The sequence below is a fragment of the Pinus tabuliformis genome, chromosome 1_1 (genome assembly GCF_031772625.1).
Source record: "Pinus tabuliformis cultivar Carrire ecotype Pingquan chromosome 1_1, CPIR1, whole genome shotgun sequence".
Classification (NCBI taxonomy): domain Eukaryota; kingdom Viridiplantae; phylum Streptophyta; class Pinopsida; order Pinales; family Pinaceae; genus Pinus; species Pinus tabuliformis.
In genome coordinates, this window is record NC_142297.1 from 922220632 (window position 1) to 922243285 (window position 22654).

Genomic DNA, 22654 nt, shown 5'->3' on the forward strand with positions numbered 1-22654 from the left:
AAGACACAAGGGCCTGGTTAAACCATTGGGAGATCAGCGAGAATGCTGCATTGCAAAACATTAATAACATTAAAAATATTGTTACTTCTAAGTTCAAAGAAAAAATGTGGTGTGAGAAAGATTTAGCAGCTAAAAGGAAATTAAGATATTATAAGGAGGTCATCAAACCCACCCTAGAAGATCAAAAGTATATCTCTGCTTTAACTAGCTCAAAGAAGAAAATTAATATAGCCAAGATTAGAACGAACTCTCATGAGCTCCATAGTGAAACGAGTCGTTGGGCAGTTCCTAAAACACCATGGATGGAAAGGATCTTCCATCTCTGTGAGAATATGAACATCGAGGATGAAAATCACTTCCTCTTCGAGTGCCCCGCGTACAACCACATTAGAGTTCAATTTCATAATCTTTATTGCAACACTGACCTTCCTAGCCTTTTACGATGTCAAAATTATAGTGAGTTCGGGAGGCTTCTCTCCAAGCTTTTTGAGCATAGGAATAAAATCTTAAATCAAACTAAATAATTCGTTTCTTTAGGTCCGATAGACCAAAGTTTGGTCTCAGTGGACGTTAACCATCATCATCATCAATATAACAGATAAATATAGTTTAATACTTTAGAAAGTTAATAGTTAAATATAAGCAAATGAAAATAATTAATTTTATTTAATTTTCATTTTATTGTATTTAGTTTGTCACAAAAGTCTTAGATCACAAAATAATTATAAATCACAAAATCTTGATCAAATATAGTATTTTAATTATTTTAGTAAATAATTTAATATTTTTTTATAGTTTTTTTTTTTTGGCTTTTTGTTAAGCTTGGCAGGACTCTCATTTTCGATTTTACATGTCCATTATTTACCCCGCAACGGGGAGAGTAGTACAAGATTCAAACCCAAGATCTCTAATTTGGTAAGACTTCATCCCACAGCCATTGCCACTTGACCTACCTACTCCAAACAAACTAATAAAAAAAATTATTATTACATTTTATTTTAAAATTTAAATTTGAATATTTATAACCCTAATTGAAAATGTGAATTAAAATTTTGACGGTTTCAACAAAGGGTTTATCTTGCACGAATGAAAATTTATACGGTTTTGAACGGTGTACATTTGAATTTTTAAATTAAGATTTGATCGTTTTAACAAAGGATTTATCTTGCACATGTGAAAATTTATACTATTTTGAAATTTGTAAATTTCATTATTTTATTACTTTCCCCTGAAAGATAACGTAGTTGGTCTAATCTTTACATAAATCAAATATAAATTAAGGAAAAAAAAATCTATCAAATCACGAATAATAACCAATAATAACTAATCTTCCTTTGAATAAAGGGGTCATTTCCAGCGAACAACGACATTGTGTGAATGGATTAGGTTGATGTGAAGGCTTTTGTTAGTTTTGAACTATAGATTTCAGAATTACACTGTGTAGGTTTATTATATTATAGATTTCAGAATATTTTTATTTTTTAAAGTTTATGGTGGGATATGGAAAAAAGTTAAATAATTAATTTTATTATTACGTTAATTTTTAGAATAGAATTTTTATTTAATTATTAATAAATAGTAGAAATTTAAATTTATTTAATATTTTAGAAAAAAAAATTTGCAAGAAGGAAAAATTGTCTGTTTTAATATTATGGATAAAACAATACATTTTTATGATAGACATATTGTCCTCATAAATCTTGAGAAAAATTCATAGTGTGCTAATATTGGGAAGAAGCTTCTCCACTTACATCCATTTGAACTATTATCTAATAGTTACAACATAATGATACTATTTACTCGTAGCCATTTTTGCAATTTACACAGAGTTTAATATATGGATTAGATCATTTGCATTTCTGTAAATCATAGACTTTATGTAGTCTTTTCTTATATGATTTCTATACAAAATCAGATACAAAAAATTATACAAAACTTAAAACAAAAAGAAACAGGAATTTTATATGGACTTATCTGCAATGAAGTAGTGTCTTTTTGAGCTCTCTTCACCAACACTTTTAGATTTTCTACTTCTGTCTCCTCTCCTCCCGTTTTCATCATGATGTGCATGCCTTCTTCTGTGTCCTGTAGTCCCTTTTTAGATAATTCATGCACAGATTTGTTATGTGCTCTGCTGATGTGCTCAATGGATGAATTCTGGAAAGAACTCCACATACTTTTTTTATACATCTCAGCGAACCTTGTAGGGAAGTTTGTTGAATGTTGGTCTTCCCTTTAACATGGTCTATTATACATTTGAAATCCCCAAAAATTTGTACTTGAGAGATATCTAAGAACTTGATAAACCATAATAGACCCCATAAAGCAACAGCTTCTGCTTTCATACTTGTTCCTTCTCCAACATACCAGTGAATCCAAAACTTTTCATACTTGTTCCTTCTCCCACATACCAGTGAAACCGGAACTCCTGCTCTTCTGTCAATTTTAAGCAAAAGCCACTCCCACATCTTTTTCCTTGAGGTGCTCCATCAAAAAACCCCACTGGATAGTTGGAGAACTGAACTCTCCTTTTCTCTGTCTTCTCTTTTTATTTTTCTTGATGTCCTCATTCTGATCTAATACCATACCATCCATTGTTCTATGGATTCATAGATTAAGTTTCCCCCATGCTGAGACAAAAAATCAGAGGATTCCGAGCTTTCCAAATTTCCCAGAAAATGACCAAAGCTAACAATCTCCTACTTTTAAATATTTATAATAGTGTATAGGGATTGTTTTCCAAATTAATTATATTTTTATTGTTTTTTTAATTAAATTGACTAATTAAAAAAAGTGATATATGAAATGAATTATGGTTTTTTTGGACATGTTGTATTGACAAACCATTGTCTTAGTTAATAATATTGTAACCAAAACTTATTTACAAATTAAATGTCAATCTTCCTACTTAAAAATCTTATTATATACTTTAATTTTTAAATGTATATATTATTTTTTATAAATAATAATAATAATAATAAAATTATTATATAGTTTTTATAATTTCTATAAGTTTTATAATTTTAGTAATGTGAAAGGTATAATGGAATAAGTGTTTCTCATATTTATTATGGATTCAATTTATATAATTATAGTGGTTTAAAATTTATATCTAATTTTATTAATATTAGTGTTTTATAAGATATTGATTATGAAGCAACAATTTTTTTTAAGTGAAACTAACTTTTTTTTTCAAATATCTTACAGAGAATATTTTGGGATTTCATAAAATTTCCACCAAATTTTATGAAATTGTGAGAAAACTTGAATTTTTTTTTTATGAAAATTGTGAGAGAACTTGAAAAAATTAAAGATGTCAATCATTGGATAAAGCGACAACGTCACCTGCGTAACGTACGGATGGACCGCTATCCTCATGCACCAAACAACCTGCCATTCAAAATCGCGGCCAACTAAGTAAGCAAGTCAAAAACAATGCAATGAAATTGGACGCTTCCTTTTTTTTCCAGAAGGAAAAGCACGATAGTTTTATATTAAGTCAATATAAAGATCTACATTGTAACATTGGCAGTTCATATCAGGAAGAACTGAAGAGGAGACATACGGCAGATAAAATCTGAGAGTGTTTACAGATATAAGTTCCATAAAAGATGAGCATATTTAGACATAAAACAGAGATAAGGCAGATGATGCCTATGAACCTGTTATAGCATCAAAACAGGAGCAAATACTTTGCATGATGTCTGAGAAAGGGACCTTTGAATCTCTGAAGATTTTTTGATTCCGCCACTTCCAGGCAAGCCATAAGGTGATAATGAGGATGGGGCGTCTTTTCGCGCATTGAGAGCACCACCATTTGAAGGCTGCATGAACAGAGTCAAAAACATTGTAAGGAAAATCAAAAGAAATGGCGAGTTCATACCAGATTTTCTGAGTAGTATTACACTGAAAGAACATATGTAAGTTTGTCTCTTCTTCAGTCTCGCACATAGAGCATCTGCTGGGGCCATGCCAGCGTCTTTTCCGAAGATTGTCCCAGGAGAGATTACGGTTATTAAAAACCAGCCATGCAAACAGGATCATTCTGGGAGGGCATCCTGTTTTCCAGAAAACAGCTGGGAAGATAGGTGGAGGTATTGTAATCTGTGAGCATATGAGAGTAGAGTAAATGTCTTTTGCTGTAGGTTCCGCCGAGCCATTTGAGAACCAGGAAAGTTGATCAGGGGAGCCACCGCGAGTGATTCCACTGTCCCTTAGAGCAGCCGAGAACAGGTTCCATGTAAGGTGAAGATCGGTTGGCAGGCCTATGACATCCGCAGCCTTCCATGTGGGGGAAAGGCCAGTCCATTCTGTTATGAGTCGATCCCATGTGAAGATACCCAATCTGTGCAGAGCAAATAACAACACATCTGGGAAAGATAAATCGTGTCTGCAGGCAATAGGGTCAATGCCAATATAAATCCTGTTACCAGTATAAAACCTCCATCTTAATCTTGACAGAAAGAATTGGTCAACTCTTTTGAAACTTAACCAGATTGCCGATCCTGTGCTAATGCCGATGGCTTCATTCCTATACCAGTATTCAATGCTTCTTCCCTTCATGTATTTTTGCCTGATCAATTCGCTCCATGGGCCAACCCCATAGATCCCTCGCCAGAGAGATTTGCATAGGAGGGCGTTGCCAAAGTCCCGCAGATTCTTTATGCCCCATCCGCCCATAATTTTTGGCAGAGAGATTCACTCCATCCTGGACAGATGGAACTTCTTCTGCTCCGGAGAGCCGCCCCAAATGAAATTTGCTGAGATCGTTGTCAATTTGTTGATAATACTTGCGGGAATGAAGAAAAGGTGCGCCCAAAAAACAGCCAGCTGCATTAAGACAGTTTGAGTAAGGATGACCCTGCCCGCCATGGAGAGACTTCTGTATTGCCATGAAGAGATTTTCTTGAAGAATCTGTCTGTCAGCCACAGCCAGTCCAGTTTGTTATAACCTTTTGCTTTTAGGCGATAGCCCAGATACTTCATGCCGTGCTTGAGCGAGGAGTGTTCAATACCGAAAAGGTTGGATATCCATGTGACAGTCTCCAGGTCAACATCGTTATGATATAGAACAGACTTATCCTTGTTAATAGCGAGGCCAGTAGCGCATTGAAATCTGTCCAGAATGACTTTTAAACAGCTCCATGAAGATCGATAAAGCATTGCGAACAAAAGAACATCGTCCACGAACAGGTTGTGGGATGTGTAGATGTGCCTGCAGATTTTTATGGGTTTACAATTGCCCCCGTCAACCGCGTTATTAATATGGATGCTCAACGAATTCATAGCCAAAATAAACATGAGGGGCGAAAGTGGACAGCCCTGCCGCAGACCCCTTTCGGCTTGGAAGAAATGTGAGGGAAACCCATTAACAATAACCGCATAATTGACATTCTCGATGCATGCCATCACCCATCGAATGTTTTTTGCATTGATTCCAATCTTTGCAAGGAGGCACTTCATAAATCCCCAGTCTATACAATCGAAAGCTTTGCGCAGGTCGATCTTCATGATAGCCGCCGGCAGGTTTTTTGCATACATGGTGGACAGGCATTCCTGTGTGATAGCAACGGCATCCAGGATATTTCGGCCATGCAGGAATGCGTACTGATCCCTGGTTAAAAAGGAAGCCAGATTCCCTTTTAGTCGCTCAGCAATGATCTTTGTAATAATCTTGTAAGATATATTACACAAGGAAATTGGTCGGAAGTCGTTGAACGATTCCGGATCAGCCTTTTTGGGGATGAGGGCGATCAGCGTAGAGGAGGTGATGTGGTGAATATGACCGGACATCCTCGTGGCCTCCACCATACGTAATAGGTCATGCTTTATGAGCTCATAGAAGTGTGTGAGAAATTCAATTGTCCAGCCATCCGGCCCAGGACTTTTGTCTTTCTTGAAGGATTTCAGGACCCCGAGAAGTTCCTCTTGAGTCACAGGCTTGTACAGCATCTCATTGTCTGCGGCATTGAACATTTGGGGAGTCGGTTCTATACCCCACAGAATGTCGCGGAAAGCAACATCATGTCTTCTGTTGTACTGCTTCCTGAAAAAATTGACAGCCTCCCTGGATATATCTTGCTGAGAAACAAAAGAGTCGCCTTTTTCATTTTTTATATTCCAGATGTGGTTCTTGTCACGCCGAGCACTTGCATACTTATGGAAGAACTTTGTATTTTTGTCGCCTTCATGAAGCCACGAAACTCTGCTTTTAAGCCGCCAGAAAATTTCTTCTTGTTTGAGGAGCTGAAATCTTTTCCTTTCAAGGACGCGTATTTTGCATTTCATAGAAAATGAGAGGATAGAAGCATCTGCAATATTCAGAATGTGGTCCAATTCCCGCTGTATAGAATTTAGCAGCATTTTATCTTCAGCCTTTTTCCGCGTCTCCCAATTCTTTACGGTCCTCCGAATATTAGCCATTTTTTCACGGAAGGTTAGGAAAGGCGAAGTAGCCGAATGAGTAGACATCTGTTTCCAAGCTTTAACAATGAGCTCATTGAAGGCTGGATCCAGTAGGAAAGACCGATTGAACTTAAAAGGATATCCTTTTTGATACCCCTTCTCGTTCCAGGTAAGCATTATCGGTCTATGGTCTGATACTAAAACATTCTCCACAGAAGACTGAGGCATGCCAAATTTGTCTATGACGCTTCCTACAATTGACCATTCATAGATTTAGTCCGCGTCGTCTATTTCGTTGCAGTCAAATTTGGTTGCGGGATCAATACTTGCCCCCCTCCCTATTCGATACGGAAATCTTTATAAGCGACTACAATACATATTTTTCTTAGTTGGATTTAGAATTAAGTTTGAGTTTTTGGTTGTAAAGTTGTTTTTTAATTCATAATTTAAAAAATATATATATAATTAAATAGAGATGTTACATGTTAGTTTATTATTATGGAAATTTAGCAATATATAAGTTTTTTATTAATATAGTTTGAGTTTCAAAATTAAAGCCAAAATATTCATAAGGTTTTTGTCCAAAAACTAATGAAATTTAGCCAATTAATATTTGGACTACTAATAACTTAAAAATGAAGGAAAACGACTTTTAAAATAGAAGGAAATCATGAAAGTTCAATGGAGTCACAAGATTCCACCTCAATTTACTCTTTGTTTTGTTTTCTAGAGCTCTTTTAGGGAGATGGGAGGTCAAAATGGTCCTCAATCCTCTCCATTCAATTGTCTAAATTCTTCACATAAAGTTGAAGATCATCATACTCGAGAAATGTGTGGCACATGTCTAGTATCTAGGCAGCTACACAACAACTATGTTTGTATTTAAGAGACAACCTCTCTCTCCTATTATTTCTAGTTTGGTTTGGTGGAGTTTGCTTTGGATGGTTGGTGAACTCTACTCCCAAAACTATTTGGCTAAGGATTCCACTCAAAAGTGGCTTTCACTCTTCCCCTTGTTTCATAGTAAGTAGCACCTCATCAGTATTAGGCACATTGACATGGCATAACTGCAACCGATGGCTAAAATTAAGTCAAAGACCAAGGTAGAATAGCTAAGGAAGAACCACAGTTTTTAGAGAGATGACATTGAGAGAGTGTTAGTGCAACTTCCTTCCACTAACTTTCTTGTGTCTAAGTAACTTTCCTATTGTTAACAATACACCGATGAATGGGAAACAAAAATTGTAGGTTAAGGGTGAATTTGTAGGTTAAGGATCACGACTGTGTTTGTGGGGTGGCAAGAGAGGAAACAACTATATAATTTGGAAGAGGAACTGGCGTTTCCTCGAGGATGTGCAATGAAAGCTTTCCATCCAAAAAATGTCAGATATAAGAGGAAATTTCATATTAAGAAAACCATAAGATACAAATTGAGGATCATTACATTTACACATGCGATCAAACCCCTCAAATTTCAAGGCGCATGACGAAAGTGGGTGAGATATATTGATTACTCATTGCAATGACGATTGATTGTGGAGAAAGCTGGAGAGGAGAGTTTAAGTCAGATGAGTTATAAATGAGAAGGGTGGCTTGGTCCATCCCTCCCGATAATTGCTCATTGAGACAACAAACTTGAAAACCTCCCACCAGTTGCTTTTAATCTCACACTATACAAGATTGAGACTAAGAGTATGATTAATACTTTAATGTAAATATATATAAAAATTAAGTTAAAGAATAAAAGGCTTCCTATCACTATTTCAAACATTAAAGAAAGTCATTGAAATTTAAGAATAAACTGAATTAAAGAGGTAATGTCTCGTTAAATCATTGAAATATGGTGGAGAGATGGCATCCAAAATATCTAACATTGTTAAAAACATTACCATAATTATGTTTAAAAAAGAGTGTGATGATAAAATAGTTATGAATAAGAAAAAAATGTTGATAAGTTTCTTGATGTATATTGTGTGCAAGTTTAATGATTTCTTACATTTCAAGTGGTCTCACCAATATATTGTGTGCAAGTTTAATGATTTCGTACATTTCAAGTGGTCTCACCACCCATCATCATAAAACTCATCTGTGATGATGGGTGGCGAGACCACTAGAAATGTAAGACATCATTAAACCTGCATACAACATATATCCAAAAAATTATCAACATGATTACTGGTTGTGGAAATGTACATATACAAAACAAAAAAAAAAAAAAAAAACTTGAATTTAAAAATAAAAACTAGTTCATTAAAAAAATATTATAAAAATAAAAACAAGTATTAAATAGAAATTCATAAAATTTAATACGACGCCATAACTTCCTCAATACTAACCCATAAATGGATTTCTCTAAATTATGGGGTGTGGAAATGGTTTCAAAGGTTTCTTAAGGTTCCTAGGATTTCATGGTACATTGGTACTCGTTCCATTTTTTGCTTTTTCAATTATTGTTGGGTTCTCTAGCCATAATTTGGTTTAGATAGGTGTTAGGTTTTTTTTGGAATGAGTGGTCAAGTAGGTAGGAGGGGCTGGCCACCACTCCTTTCGAAACACCTTATTAGGTAAATCTAAATTGGGTGCAGAAAGGTGGAAGTGGTAAAGTGGAGGACTTTCTTGTCCTGGGGCACAATGGAAAACAAGTATATTTTCAACCTAAGAATATTCGTAAAACTATATAATTTTGGTTTTGAGAAAAAAATTAAAAAACACACACATTAATTAACTAATTAATTAGAGACCTCAATATCTCAACTATGTTAGTAAATTTATCTGAAAATCATGTAAATTTAAAAGTAAGTTATAATAAATATCTTTACAAGTGACTAAAATACATATTTTCTCTTATCTTTTTAGAAGTTGGATTTATGATTAAGTTTGTGTTTTCGGTGTAAAGTTTAAGTATGTGTTTTTGGTTGTAAATTTGAGTTTTTATTGATAATTTTAAAAAATTACAAAATTAAATAGAGATATTACACGCTAGTTTGCTATTATGGAGATTTAGCAATGCGTCAGGTTTTTAAGTAACACAGTTTGAGTCTCAAAATTAAATCCAAAATATTCATAAGCTTTTTGTCTAAAAACTAATGAAATTTAGCTAGTTAATATTCACATGGCTGATAAGTTAAAGATGAAGGAAAAAGACTCTTAAAATAAAAGGAAATCATAAAAGTTAAGTGGAGTCACAAGATTCCACTTCAATCTACTCTGCTTTGTTGTCTAGAGCTCCTTTAGTTAGATGGGAGGTCCAATTGGTCCTCAGTCCTCTCCATTCAATCACCTAGATTCTTCATATAAAGTGTAAAGTGTTGACAAGAGCAATATATCTATATATATATATATAGTCTTTAATCTCATTTCTATCCAACAACACCTTCCCTATCAAAGTATTCATGTGCCAATACAATTCAATGACATGAAAGTATTGATTCTACCTTCCATGTATGGCATGTGTCTAGGATCTATGCAACTACCACAACAACAACTATGTTTGTATTTAAGAGACAACCTCTCTCCCCTATTATTTAAAGTTTGGCTTGGTGGAGTTTTCTTTGGAGGTTGGTGAATTATACTCCCAAAACTATAGGGATAAGGATTCCACTTAAAAGTGGTCTTTCACTCCTCCCTTCTTCATAGTAAGTAGCACCTCATTGGTAGCAAACACGTTGGCATGCACAACTATAACCAATGGTTAATATTAAGGGAAAGGCCAAAGTAGACTAGCTAAGGAACAACCAGAGTTTTCCGAGAGAAGACATTGAGACAGTGCTGGTGAAATTTCCTTCCACCAACTAACTTGTGTATAAGTAACTTGCCCATTGTTACCTATAGACAGATGAATGAGAAACATAAATTGTAGGCTAAGGCTGACGACTGTGTTTTTGGCATGACAAGAGAGGAAAACAATATAGAATTTGATAGAGGAACTGGAGTTTCCTAGAGGACGTGCAATGAAATATTTCCATTCAAACAATGTCAGATATAAGAGGCAATTTCCCATTAAGAAAACCATAAGATATAAATTGAGGATCACTATATTGACGACTGTGTTTTTGGCATGACAAGAGAGGAAAACAATATAGAATTTGATAGAGGAACTGGAGTTTCCTAGAGGACGTGCAATGAAATATTTCCATTCAAACAATGTCAGATATAAGAGGCAATTTCCCATTAAGAAAACCATAAGATATAAATTGAGGATCACTATATTGACGACTGTGTTTTTGGCATGACAAGAGAGGAAAACAATATAGAATTTGATAGAGGAACTGGAGTTTCCTAGAGGACGTGCAATGAAATATTTCCATTCAAACAATGTCAGATATAAGAGGCAATTTCCCATTAAGAAAACCATAAGATATAAATTGAGGATCACTATATTTACATGTGCGATCAGACCCCTCAAATTGCCAGGTGCAAGACGAGAGCAGAAGTGATGCATTAACGACTCATTGCAGTGATGGTTGATCGTGGCGAGAGTTGGAGACTTTAAGTGAGATGAGTTATAAATGGGAGGAGTGGCCTGGCTCATCCCTCCCCATACTTGCTCATTGAGAAAACCCACTTTCCAACCTCACAAATACATGATTGAGAATAAGATTATGATTAATAGTGTAATGTAAATATATACAATAATTAGTCATTTTTTCAAACATTAAAGAAAGACATTCAAAGTTAAGAATAAAGAAAGTTATTCAAAGTTAAGAATAAATTGAATTAAAGATGTAATGTTTTATTAAATCATTGAAATATGGTGAAGAAAGATGGTATCCAAAATATTTAACATTGTTAAAAGCATTACTATAATTAACTTTAAAAATAGTGTGATGATAAAGTAGTTGTGAATAAGAAACATTTGTCGATAAGTTTGTGGATATATGTTATGTGTAGGTTTAATGATGCCCTATTTTAGCAATGGTCTCTCCACCCATCATCAACCAATTCATCCTTGATGATGGACAATGAGACCACTTCTCTCTATCATACATAATTAAACCGACACATTGTCTCACTACCCATCATCAAGAAGCTCATTCCCACTAGCCACCATGAGGAAGTTCATTCCCACTACCCATCATAAGACCACTAGAAACTTAAGACACCATTAAACCTACACACAACATATATCCCGAAACTTATCAACATAATTACATACGGTGGAAATATACATACACAAAGAAAAAAATGAATTTAGAAAAAAATTCATTGATTAAAATTTATAAGAAAATCATTAAAAATATAGAAAATAGTTAATTAAAAAATTATTATAAAAATAAAAAACTGGTAAAAATTTCACAAAATTTAATATTACATCATAACTTCTCAACCCTAACCCGTAAAAATTAAATAAATCTTCAAAAATTCACTCAAATTATATTTTAAAAATAATATAAAAATAACAAATTTTATAAATCAAAGTTGAAATAGTAATTATTATTATTATTATTATTTTGATAAAAAATTATAATATTAAAAAACCAATAATATATACATATTTCTAAATTATTTTTAATTTTATTATAATTAAAAAAATATAATAAATAATAAAAATATTTCTAAATAAAATATTTATCTATTTTCTTAAATTTAAGACTTTTATAATCCATAATATAGATATAATTTTTTTGGGTTTTTTTTTTATATTAAATTTACACAAAAATCAATAATTTTTTCAAATTTTTAATGAATGTTTGAGAAAATAATTATTTACTTATAATATTTTTTCATTATTATTCTATTTTTAATAGAAGTGTTACCTTCCTTATATTATTTGGCCAGAATATCCTAAAGAAAAGTATGTATTTGATTTAATTTTTTCCATGCATTAATTTAACATTAATTCACTCATATTTAATATTTGCTTTGCAATACTTGTATTATAAAGTTTTCTGAAAAAGAAAGGTATATAAAACAAGTAATTGTAAACTCAACAACGACTATAAACTCAAATATCAATGTGGCTATATTCATGTTCCTCCTCCCCACCCAAAACACCTAACCCCACCCAAAACACCTAACACCTAACGTAACAATTATGATATTTCATTTGTTTCACCACGGCACCACGAGTACATGATGGTATAATGAAAAAGCTTGCAGAAACTGCAGCCCAAACCTATGGTTTTGCCCAAAGTACTAGTGTTGTTAGCTTTTCCGATAATTTTTGTTGCTTTTTCAAGTCTAAATATAAATTATTATAGTTTCTCACAAAACTCTTCTCTTATCTCTTAGTAAAAATTTTTATTTAAATTTTTAGTTAAAAAAGTTGCCATCTCAAAAAATTTGATCCCTCTCAACACTTTATAAAAAGTTAATAGCATTAATATGAAATAAAATTATATATTTTTTAATACACAATTTTATTATACTTAATTTTATAGTAATACTTTTTTCTTATCTTATTTTAAAATATATATTTTATTTAAATTAAAATATTTTTAATTTAAATATTAAAAACTTGAATAACATCCCATTGAGACTGCGAATTAAGAGTTATTGTTTTAACAAAGGATTCATGTTAAAATTTATACTATTTTGAACTATAAAAATTTGATTTTTTTTAATTACTTTCGCCTAAAATATAAAGTGGTTGGTATAAACTTACATATATGAATGGAGAGAAAAGTAGTTGTTATAGTATTTACATAAATATTAAAAAAAAAAAAAAAAAAAAAAATAAAAAATCTATCCAATCATATTTGGGGTGTCGATATATTTGAATTAATAATAAAGATTATTTTTGAGTGATCAGAGATTTTTATAGTGATTTATATTATTATAAATTTCCGGAAAAAATACCATCTATTTTTTTGGTTTTTGTTTTTCAATAAAAACATATTCCAGTAATGAGAATATGGATGAATACAATATAATACTTTTAAAAGTTAATAATTAAATATAAGCCAACGGAAATAATTAATTTTATTATATTTATTTTTTTTTACAAATTTATTAGAAAATAATAAAAATTCAAATTCATTTTAATAAAATCTAAATTTTTTTGGAAAAACAAATTATAACTAACAAACTTCACTATTTTAAGTGATACATGAGTTTTTAATACTATTAAATCCATTTAAAATCCAAGCACTCCTATCTTTAGAAATCTTTACTTTTTTGAATTATCAAAATCTACCAACCAAAAAATGAGATGGGTAATCACTAGCAATTGTCCCAAAAGGTACAAAGAGAGGCCGATAGGATTAGTAAAAGAAGGAAACCTATATAGATAGGCAAGCATATATAAAGCTCAGTAGTGACGAAGGCACTAACCACGATGACCAGCGTGTACCAGCGGAAAAGTAAATTACAGTGTTTTACATGGTAATTGAAAAGTGGGGAATTAGATTTGCAAATATTAAAACAAATCACTTACATTGGTGGTTCACACTATAACTAAAACATTAACTAATTGTAAGTTGATTTTCATAAAATTCATTTAGTATCATTTATATAGATGAACCAAAAAATAGGTTTGTGCAATTGGATGAGAAAGCGTTCATAGAAGCCTTTTCAAAGAGAGCGAAATAATGGACAAAAAGCCCACTCATTTGATTCCAAAATCCCAACAAAAAAACATAACAAAAACATAAGAGATAAACCCAATCAACTCCAAAAATGTGAATTTGCAGTCCTGCATCTCAAAATTGCAAGGCAGACGTTTGGAAATGCACAAACTCACTACTGATACACTCCTAGATTGACAACAGTATTAGCAGAACAATAATCAACCAACATATACTGGACAAAACAAAAAATCCAGGAAAGGGAGTGTGGCAAGTACTCAATAAAAGGTGATACAATGATGAATCAGCAAGAGAGTTTACCTCAACTTTCTTAATCACTTGGTTGCAAATATTTAAGAAAATCTCACACTGTTGCTTCGTGTGATAACTACGCTTTTTCTAAATATTAACACCATATTTGTGGTTGCTTGATAACTTTTGCTTGGTGTCCTAATTTTCTCTACCACTAGACAAACACGAGCTTTCTAAATCTTATCACCTGACTAATCAGACCCCTAATAATAACCACCTTCATAGCCCAATAAAATTATCCTAGACAAAAGTAGAACTTTTTAGAAATGATAGATGATTATGCAATACACAAAATGATGAGTAGGAACACTGCCAGATGGGTAACAGTTCAATGCCAATTCAATTAACCTTCATGCAACCAAGGAAAACCAACTCACCTTTGCAGTATTGAATGCCACATTCTTGCAATGGGATATATGCTGACAGACCATGCAGGCAAGTCATATGTCAAATTATGAATGGTAGCAGTTATATCAGATCTAAACATCCGTGTTTGACAGACAAGCAACACATAGACCTAGTTTTCTTCCGTAAACATGTGCATGTAGCATCATCCAAGCAACGCTTTTCAATCATGCAAATTCAGACTCAATCATGCAAATTCAGACTCTTTGGTAGTGAGCAATGCCTCATCCTTATAAAATGAACTTCAAACAATATTCCAAGTTGAATGAAATTTTTCTAATGTACACATTTTTGTGTTATGCACCTCTCATGAGGCCAACTTACTTAATACAAGCATGACAAATATTGAATATCTCTAGAGAAGGACCTAATGAGAAATCCTCAGGTTTTTCGCAAGGGAGATTTCTCAGGTTTTTCGCAAGGGAGGGCATTGCTGCTAATCTCAATTGCCACAAGGATCTTTTTTTCGCAAGGGAGGGCATTGCTGCTAATCTCAATTGCCACAAGGATCTTGCTAATCTCAATTGCCACAAGGATCTTTTTTTCGCAAGGGAGGGCATTGCTGCTAATCTCAATTGCCACAAGGATCTTCTTTCCAATGTTGTGGCTCTTCTTCCTCATCTCCATTAGCGCCACCGTGCTTTCCTGTACAACAATTGTTAACCAAAATTTATAAGAAAAGGCCATAAATATTAAAAATCTTATACATTCATTTAACCACCATCACATTTATAACAGAAAAAGATGAAAGTTTAAGGATAAGAATTACAGTTACTTACAGTTCCTCAGTTTTTTGAATAATTGTTCAGGGCGCATTTTTATGTTATTCTCTTTGCAAAATATTGTTTCCTGTGACTCAAGGTGTAGTTTATTTCTTTATTATGGTGGCTGTAATGATGGTTTCTTATCATTTGTAATCTTGAGATTATTGGACATGGTAAATTGATATTGTTATTGGATTTATGTCCATATCTGCAAATTTCTAAGCAATTGAGAGTTTTCGAAAACAGAGTAATAGCAGTGTGCAACCCATTGTGAGTGTCTGGAGCATCTTCGAAAGCTGAATATCCAAATGATATAAAACTCAAGTTTGTGAATGTGATTTAAGGATAAAATGCTGACATGTTTTTGTTGTTTAATGTAGAAGGAATCTTGCCATTTGGGCTCTAGAGCCCAACCTGCTTTCTCGTATTGCAAAACACAGATCATTTAACCAACAAAAAGCACAGATTAACATTTACGAATGCGGTCTCCATTGATCTATTAAAATAAGCAGCTGATGTAAGTAAACCACGAGGAAATTTGATATCCAGGCAACAAAAACTTTCAGATGGCAACCAATGACACCATTTCATTTACCTTTCAGAAAGATGAACAGGACCTAAACTTATCCACATTATAATCCAGCAGCTGTAATCTACAGTAAAGAATGTCGACTGAAAAAACCTGTCCTCCAAAATGAAAATGATATTACTTTTAAAATCCGAGTAAAGGCCCAAGAGCCATATGTAGACAATATGAAACTAAAATAACTCAACTCAGAATACTTGACACTCTAACATGCATCACCAAGCATGTGAAGAGCTAGATCTATGCTAGTATAATAGAAATACTATTTCCAATGCATTCTATAGCCTGCCATTCCCAATGGCCAATTCAATGATCAGCACACTACAGTTTTGTACCAATAGGCATTATGTTGCTGTAAAATAATATCATTCCCAAAGGCCAATTCAATGATCAAATCATTACAAATTTGAGACAATAGGCTGTGCATATGACATTATTTTTGTGAATTACATTTTCTTAAAAATATATCAGTTCTCATTGATTTACCTGTTAAAAAATGATACCTTCTAATTGTTAGACATTTTGTTTTTTCCTAGGCATTTTTTCTTATCAATTTTGTTCAAAATTTGATAAGGATTTCTTGGAATCATAAGTTCCAACTGTATAATCTGCCCCACGAATTTTCCAGTGAGCTGAATCAATCTATTTCTGCCTTAAAAAACACATTTAAAACAACTAAAATTCACAATTTTACCAAAAATTATATCGACTAAATCCAGCAAAAAAGACAAAAACGTTTATTAGACTACTTTATTTAAAACCAGCATAGATCAATTTAAATAAGGATCTAACATGAGCCTAGAGGGATCCGATTTCTTCACAAGTATATTTTTATAAACCGACATTATTTAGATATTTTGTGTAATTATATAAATAATTTAGTTATTTATAATCAGTGGTTACAATCACTACATTATGTCTTTAAATTAAACCTGCTAATAGATGCATTATAATGCATGCAAACATAGGGGCAATAGTTAAATACTCCACAATATCTTTTACAGCATGATTAGAGAGAGACAGAGGACCATGGGTCAGACTCAGCATCCACAATTAGATAGGCACAGCTATTCCAATTCACAATCATAATTTCTCATTGGTACACAATTAGATAGGCATTAGTAAAAGAAGGAAACCTATATAGATAGGCAAGCATATATAAAGCTCAGTAGTGACGAAGGCACTAACCACGATGACCAGCGTGTACCAGCGGAAAAGTAAATTACAGTGTTTTACATGGTAATTGAAAAGCGGGGAATTAGATTTGCAAATATTAAAACAAATCACTTACATTGGTGGTTCACACTATAACTAAAACATTAACTAATTGTAAGTTGATTTTCATAAAATTCATTTAGTATCATTTATATAGATGAACCAAAAAATAGGTTTGTGCAATTGGATGAGAAAGCGTTCATAGAAGCCTTTTTAAAGAGAGCGAAATAATGGACAAAAAGCCCACTCATTTGATTCCAAAATCCCAACAAAAAAACATAACAAAAACATAAGAGATAAACCCAATCAACTCCAAAAATGTGAATTTGCAGTCCTGCATCTCAAAATTGCAAGGCAGACGTTTGGAAATGCACAAACTCACTACTGATACACTCCTAGATTGACAACAGTATTAGCAGAACAATAATCAACCAACATATACTGGACAAAACAAAAAAACCAGGAAAGGGAGTGTGGCAAGTACTCAATAAAAGGTGATACAATGATGAATCAACAAGAGAGTTTACCTCAACTTTCTTAATCACTTGGTTGCAAATATTTAAGAAAAGCACACACTATTGCTTCGTGTGATAACTACGGTTTTTCTAAATATTAACACCATATTTGTGGTTGCTTGATAACTTTTGCTTGGTGTCCTAATTTTCTCTACCACTAGACAAACACGAGCTTTCTAAATCTTATCACCTGACTAATCAGACCCCTAATAATAACCACCTTCATAGCCCAATAAAATTATCCCAGACAAAAGTAGAACTTTTTAGAAATGATAGATGATTATGCAATACACAAAATGATGAGTAGGAACACTGCCAGATGGGTAACAGTTCAATGCCAATTCAATTAACCTTCATGCAACCAAGGAAAACCAACTCACCTTTGCAGTATTGAATGCCACATTCTTGCAATGGGATATATGCTGACAGACCATGCAGGCAAGTCATATGTCAAATTATGAATGGTAGCAGTTATATCAGATCTAAACATCCGTGTTTGACAGACAAGCAACACATAGACCTAGTTTTCTTCCGTAAACATGTGCATGTAGCATCATCCAAGCAACGCTTTTCAATCATGCAAATTCAGACTCAATCATGCAAATTCAGACTCTTTGGTAGTGAGCAATGCCTCATCCTTATAAAATGAACTTCAAACAATATTCCAAGTTGAATGAAATTTTTCTAATGTACACATTTTTGTGTTATGCACCTCTCATGAGGCCAACTTACTTAATACAAGCATGACAAATATTGAATATCTCTAGAGAAGGACCTAATGAGAAATCCTCAGGTTTTTCGCAAGGGAGGGCATTGCTGCTAATCTCAATTGCCACAAGGATCTTTTTTTCGCAAGGGAGGGCATTGCTGCTAATCTCAATTGCCACAAGGATCTTGCTAATCTCAATTGCCACAAGGATCTTTTTTTCGCAAGGGAGGGCATTGCTGCTAATCTCAATTGCCACAAGGATCTTCTTTCCAATGTTGTGGCTCTTCTTCCTCATCTCCATTAGCGCCACCGTGCTTTCCTGTACAACAATTGTTAACCAAAATTTATAAGAAAAGGCCATAAATATTAAAAATCTTATACATTCATTTAACCACCATCACATTTATAACAGAAAAAGATGAAAGTTTAAGGATAAGAATTACAGTTACTTACAGTTCCTCAGTTTTCTGAATAATTGTTCAGGGCGCATTTTTATGTTATTCTCTTTGCAAAATATTGTTTCCTGTGACTCAAGGTGTAGTTTATTTCTTTATTATGGTGGCTGTAATGATGGTTTCTTATCATTTGTAATCTTGAGATTATTGGACATGGTAAATTGATATTGTTATTGGATTTATGTCCATATCTGCAAATTTCTAAGCAATTGAGAGTTTTCGAAAACAGAGTAATAGCAGTGTGCAACCCATTGTGAGTGTCTGGAGCATCTTCGAAAGCTGAATATCCAAATGATATAAAACTCAAGTTTGTGAATGTGATTTAAGGATAAAATGCTGACATGTTTTTGTTGTTTAATGTAGAAGGAATCTTGCCATTTGGGCTCTAGAGCCCAACCTGCTTTCTCGTATTGCAAAACACAGATCATTTAACCAACAAAAAGCACAGATTAACATTTACGAATACGGTCTCCATTGATCTATTAAAATAAGCAGCTGATGTAAGTAAACCACGAGGAAATTTGATATCCAGGCAACAAAAACTTTCAGATGGCAACCAATGACACCATTTCATTTACCTTTCAGAAAGATGAACAGGACCTAAACTTATCCACATTATAATCCAGCAGCTGTAATCTACAGTAAAGAATGTCGACTGAAAAAACCTGTCCTCCAAAATGAAAATGATATTAGTTTTAAAATCCGAGTAAAGGCCCAAGAGCCATATGTAGACAATATGAAACTAAAATAACTCAACTCAGAATACTTGACACTCTAACATGCATCACCAAGCATGTGAAGAGCTAGATCTATGCTAGTATAATAGAAATACTATTTCCAATGCATTCTATAGCCTGCCATTCCCAATGGCCAATTCAATGATCAGCACACTACAGTTTTGTACCAATAGGCATTATGTTGCTGTAAAATAATATCATTCCCAAAGGCCAATTCAATGATCAAATCATTACAAATTTGAGACAATAGGCTGTGCATATGACATTATTTTTGTGAATTACAGTTTCTTAAAAATATATCAGTTCTCATTGATTTACCTGTTAAAAAATGATACCTTCTAATTGTTAGACATTTTGTTTTTTCCTAGGCATTTTTTCTTATCAATTTTGTTCAAAATTTGATAAGGATTTCTTGGAATCATAAGTTCCAACTGTATAATCTGCCCCACGAATTTTCCAGTGAGCTGAATCAATCTATTTCTGCCTTAAAAAACACATTTAAAACAACTAAAATTCACAATTTTACCAAAAATTATATCGACTAAATCCAGCAAAAAAGACAAAAACGTTTATTAGACTACTTTATTTAAAACCAGCATAGATCAATTTAAATAAGGATCTAACATGAGCCTAGAGGGATCCGATTTCTTCACAAGTATATTTTTATAAACCGACATTATTTAGATATTTTGTGTAATTATATAAATAATTTAGTTATTTATAATCAGTAGTTACAATCACTACATTATGTCTTTAAATTAAACCTGCTAATAGATGCATTATAATGCATGCAAACATAGGGGCAATAGTTAAATACTCCACAATATCTTTTACAGCATGATTAGAGAGAGACAGAGGACCATGGGTCAGACTCAGCATCCACAATTAGATAGGCACAGCTATTCCAATTCACAATCATAATTTCTCATTGGTACACAATTAGATAGGCACTGCTATTCCAATTCACAATCATAATTTCTCATTGTTTAGCAAATACCAATAGACTTCTAGTCAACCATATTCAGCAACACTTATCCTTTCAAAGAAACAGAAAGAGGCTTTCACAAAAGATTTGTAAATTGCTAAAAAGAAAGGTATACTAGACCCAGATCACTACAGTAAGGAGATTCATGATCTAAAACTAATGTTAAATAAATGAAAAAGTAACCCACAGGTACAGAAAGTCCATAGCTGCCAAGCAGCACCTCATTACTACCAGATTTACAAGACTGCACTTGCTATACACAACTGTTGGCAACTTGAATTTTCCAAGCAGAGAAAATAGTCAAATCATTTTAATTCTCCGAGACCCCAGCTATCCAACCTGAAATATGTGCTGGACAAACCCTTCCAAGCACAATCCTGAAGCTCTACATGTCAATGGCAATGCCACAATCAGCACACGTGACCCATCCAAAGCACATACAAAGAAAACCCACATTGGAGCTGTTCTCACAAAGAAACATTGTGAAATCACCTTTGCAATTGGAAAGCACTTCAAACCATATTTTAATAGGTCATACAAATAAATATACAAACAACATGAGGTCAGTTCCTCAAAGTACAGAGATGGGAAACATTCCCCATGTCAGTTAACAAAAGAGAAAAAGGAAGCAAAAAACCTAGTCTATGTTCATGTTTCAGAGAAAGAAGCCACGCAATATCCGGAATGTGCTTGGAGTCACAAGGCAATGCCTCCAGCACATCCCAAGAGAGAAGACAGGCATTTCTTGTATGCCTTTGAAGAAAACTGCCGAAATAATACAACACAACCATTAAGTCATGATGCATGCAAGAGAATACCTCTCTGGATACTCTTACTGACATTATATTCAAATCGTATTTTACACCCCACCATCAAGAAAAAATTCTTCAATTCCCGATGAAAACTTGCCTACCTTCCCGCACACTTTAAACCACCCCAACCTTCACTGCTGCTAATGGGATCTCCTCCATTTCGGATCCCTTTACTGGAGCTTTCAATCATTTAGTCACTGGGTCACTTGACCCTGTGGCTTCAGAGGATGCCTCGGTGCTGTTCAATACACCAGAAAAATGGTTGGCATCAAGATATATGCAGGTATCAAAACACCATCGCAGTTACATAAAAATGTATATACCACAGTTTGACAATCTTTGAGTGAAAGAAGCTCTATGAACCCAAACTATAGGCAAAAGAAGCCTTCTAACTGAGACAAGGCAGAAAATGTTAGTACCTAATCCCCGTGCTTCTGAGCTCTTCATGATACGCAGCCTCTTCACTGTACTCACAAACATGCTTCAAAAACACCAAGATTAGATATCAGAACAGCTGGGTATATGAACTGGTATTTCAAGACAATTCCATATCTAATTATACTCACTCCCAAGGTACGTCTCCAACCAGCATACGATCCCCTTCATTATCTTCATAAGTGAGAACATAATCGGTTCCACTTAATAGAGTAGGCTGATCATTTTTAGACGATGGATTGGTAGGTTGTCTCTGCCCACTGCCCTGCACTGGAATGCAGACCAGGAAAGCAAATCAGTTTAAGGCTCTGCAACTGCTGGATCCTTTAGCTGCCATGGCTCTTCATCGGCTGATGATGAAGAACCGGCGATGGCTTCTTGTTTCCTCCTCCTTTTATCGGTAGAATCTCCTTCTCCGCCTCCATTGTTTGCTTGATTATTGCCTTTTCGAAGTAAGTGCAGAAGAAATTCACCGTCTGTCAGCGCAGAAGAAGGCGATGAAGGTGTGGGTGGTTAGAGGGTTTATGCCGACTCTATGCCCTGCCAAGTGTCAGTCTGACAAGCAAAGGGACGACGAAACTCTCCTTTCAAAGGAAGGCCTATCGGCCTAATTACAGATAGCACGCCGTCACCTACGTAACATACGGATGGGCCGCTCTCTTCATGCGCCGAAACTGGCCGTTCAAAATTCTCACCAACCAACCAACTAGGTCAAAAACGATAAATTCCTCTAACCGACCGTTCATATCTTAGTCCCCGCCATTTATTTCATCGTTGCGATCAAGTGGTTACGGGTTCCAATCCTTGCACCGCC

At 33.9% G+C, this 22654-nt stretch overlaps 1 protein-coding gene and 2 long non-coding RNA genes across 6 annotated transcripts; all 3 read right to left on the reverse strand.

The window, feature by feature from the left end:
• Nucleotides 1-3654: 3654 nt before the first annotated feature.
• On the reverse strand, nucleotides 3655-4680 carry LOC149217430 (uncharacterized). Its single transcript, XM_089390207.1, has one exon. The coding sequence runs from the start codon at nucleotides 4678-4680 to the stop codon at nucleotides 3655-3657; it is 1026 nt and encodes a 341-aa protein (XP_089246333.1).
• Nucleotides 4681-15108: 10428 nt separating this feature from the next.
• On the reverse strand, nucleotides 15109-16416 carry LOC149217431 (uncharacterized). Its single transcript, XR_016250675.1, has 2 exons — nucleotides 15987-16416; nucleotides 15109-15272 (listed from the first exon to the last, which is right to left on the reverse strand). It is a non-coding gene; the product is annotated as an uncharacterized LOC149217431 (long non-coding RNA).
• Nucleotides 16417-18483: 2067 nt separating this feature from the next.
• Nucleotides 18484-22410, reverse strand: LOC149217432 (uncharacterized). 4 transcript variants are annotated; one of them, XR_016251265.1, is made up of 5 exons: nucleotides 21972-22410; nucleotides 21825-21869; nucleotides 21507-21643; nucleotides 19450-19536; nucleotides 18484-18735 (listed from the first exon to the last, which is right to left on the reverse strand). It is a non-coding gene; the product is annotated as an uncharacterized LOC149217432 (long non-coding RNA). The 4 variants fall into 4 exon arrangements; XR_016251264.1 differs by having other exon boundaries at nucleotides 21825-21886; nucleotides 21972-22390; XR_016251267.1 differs by lacking the exon at nucleotides 19450-19536 and having other exon boundaries at nucleotides 21825-21886; nucleotides 21972-22385.
• Nucleotides 22411-22654: the final 244 nt, after the last annotated feature.

Excerpts from the sequence above, each read along its gene's own strand:
- LOC149217430 (XM_089390207.1), bottom strand. The coding sequence starts at position 4,680 with ATGGGCGGATGGGGCATAAAGAATCTGCGGGACTTTGGCAACGCCCTC.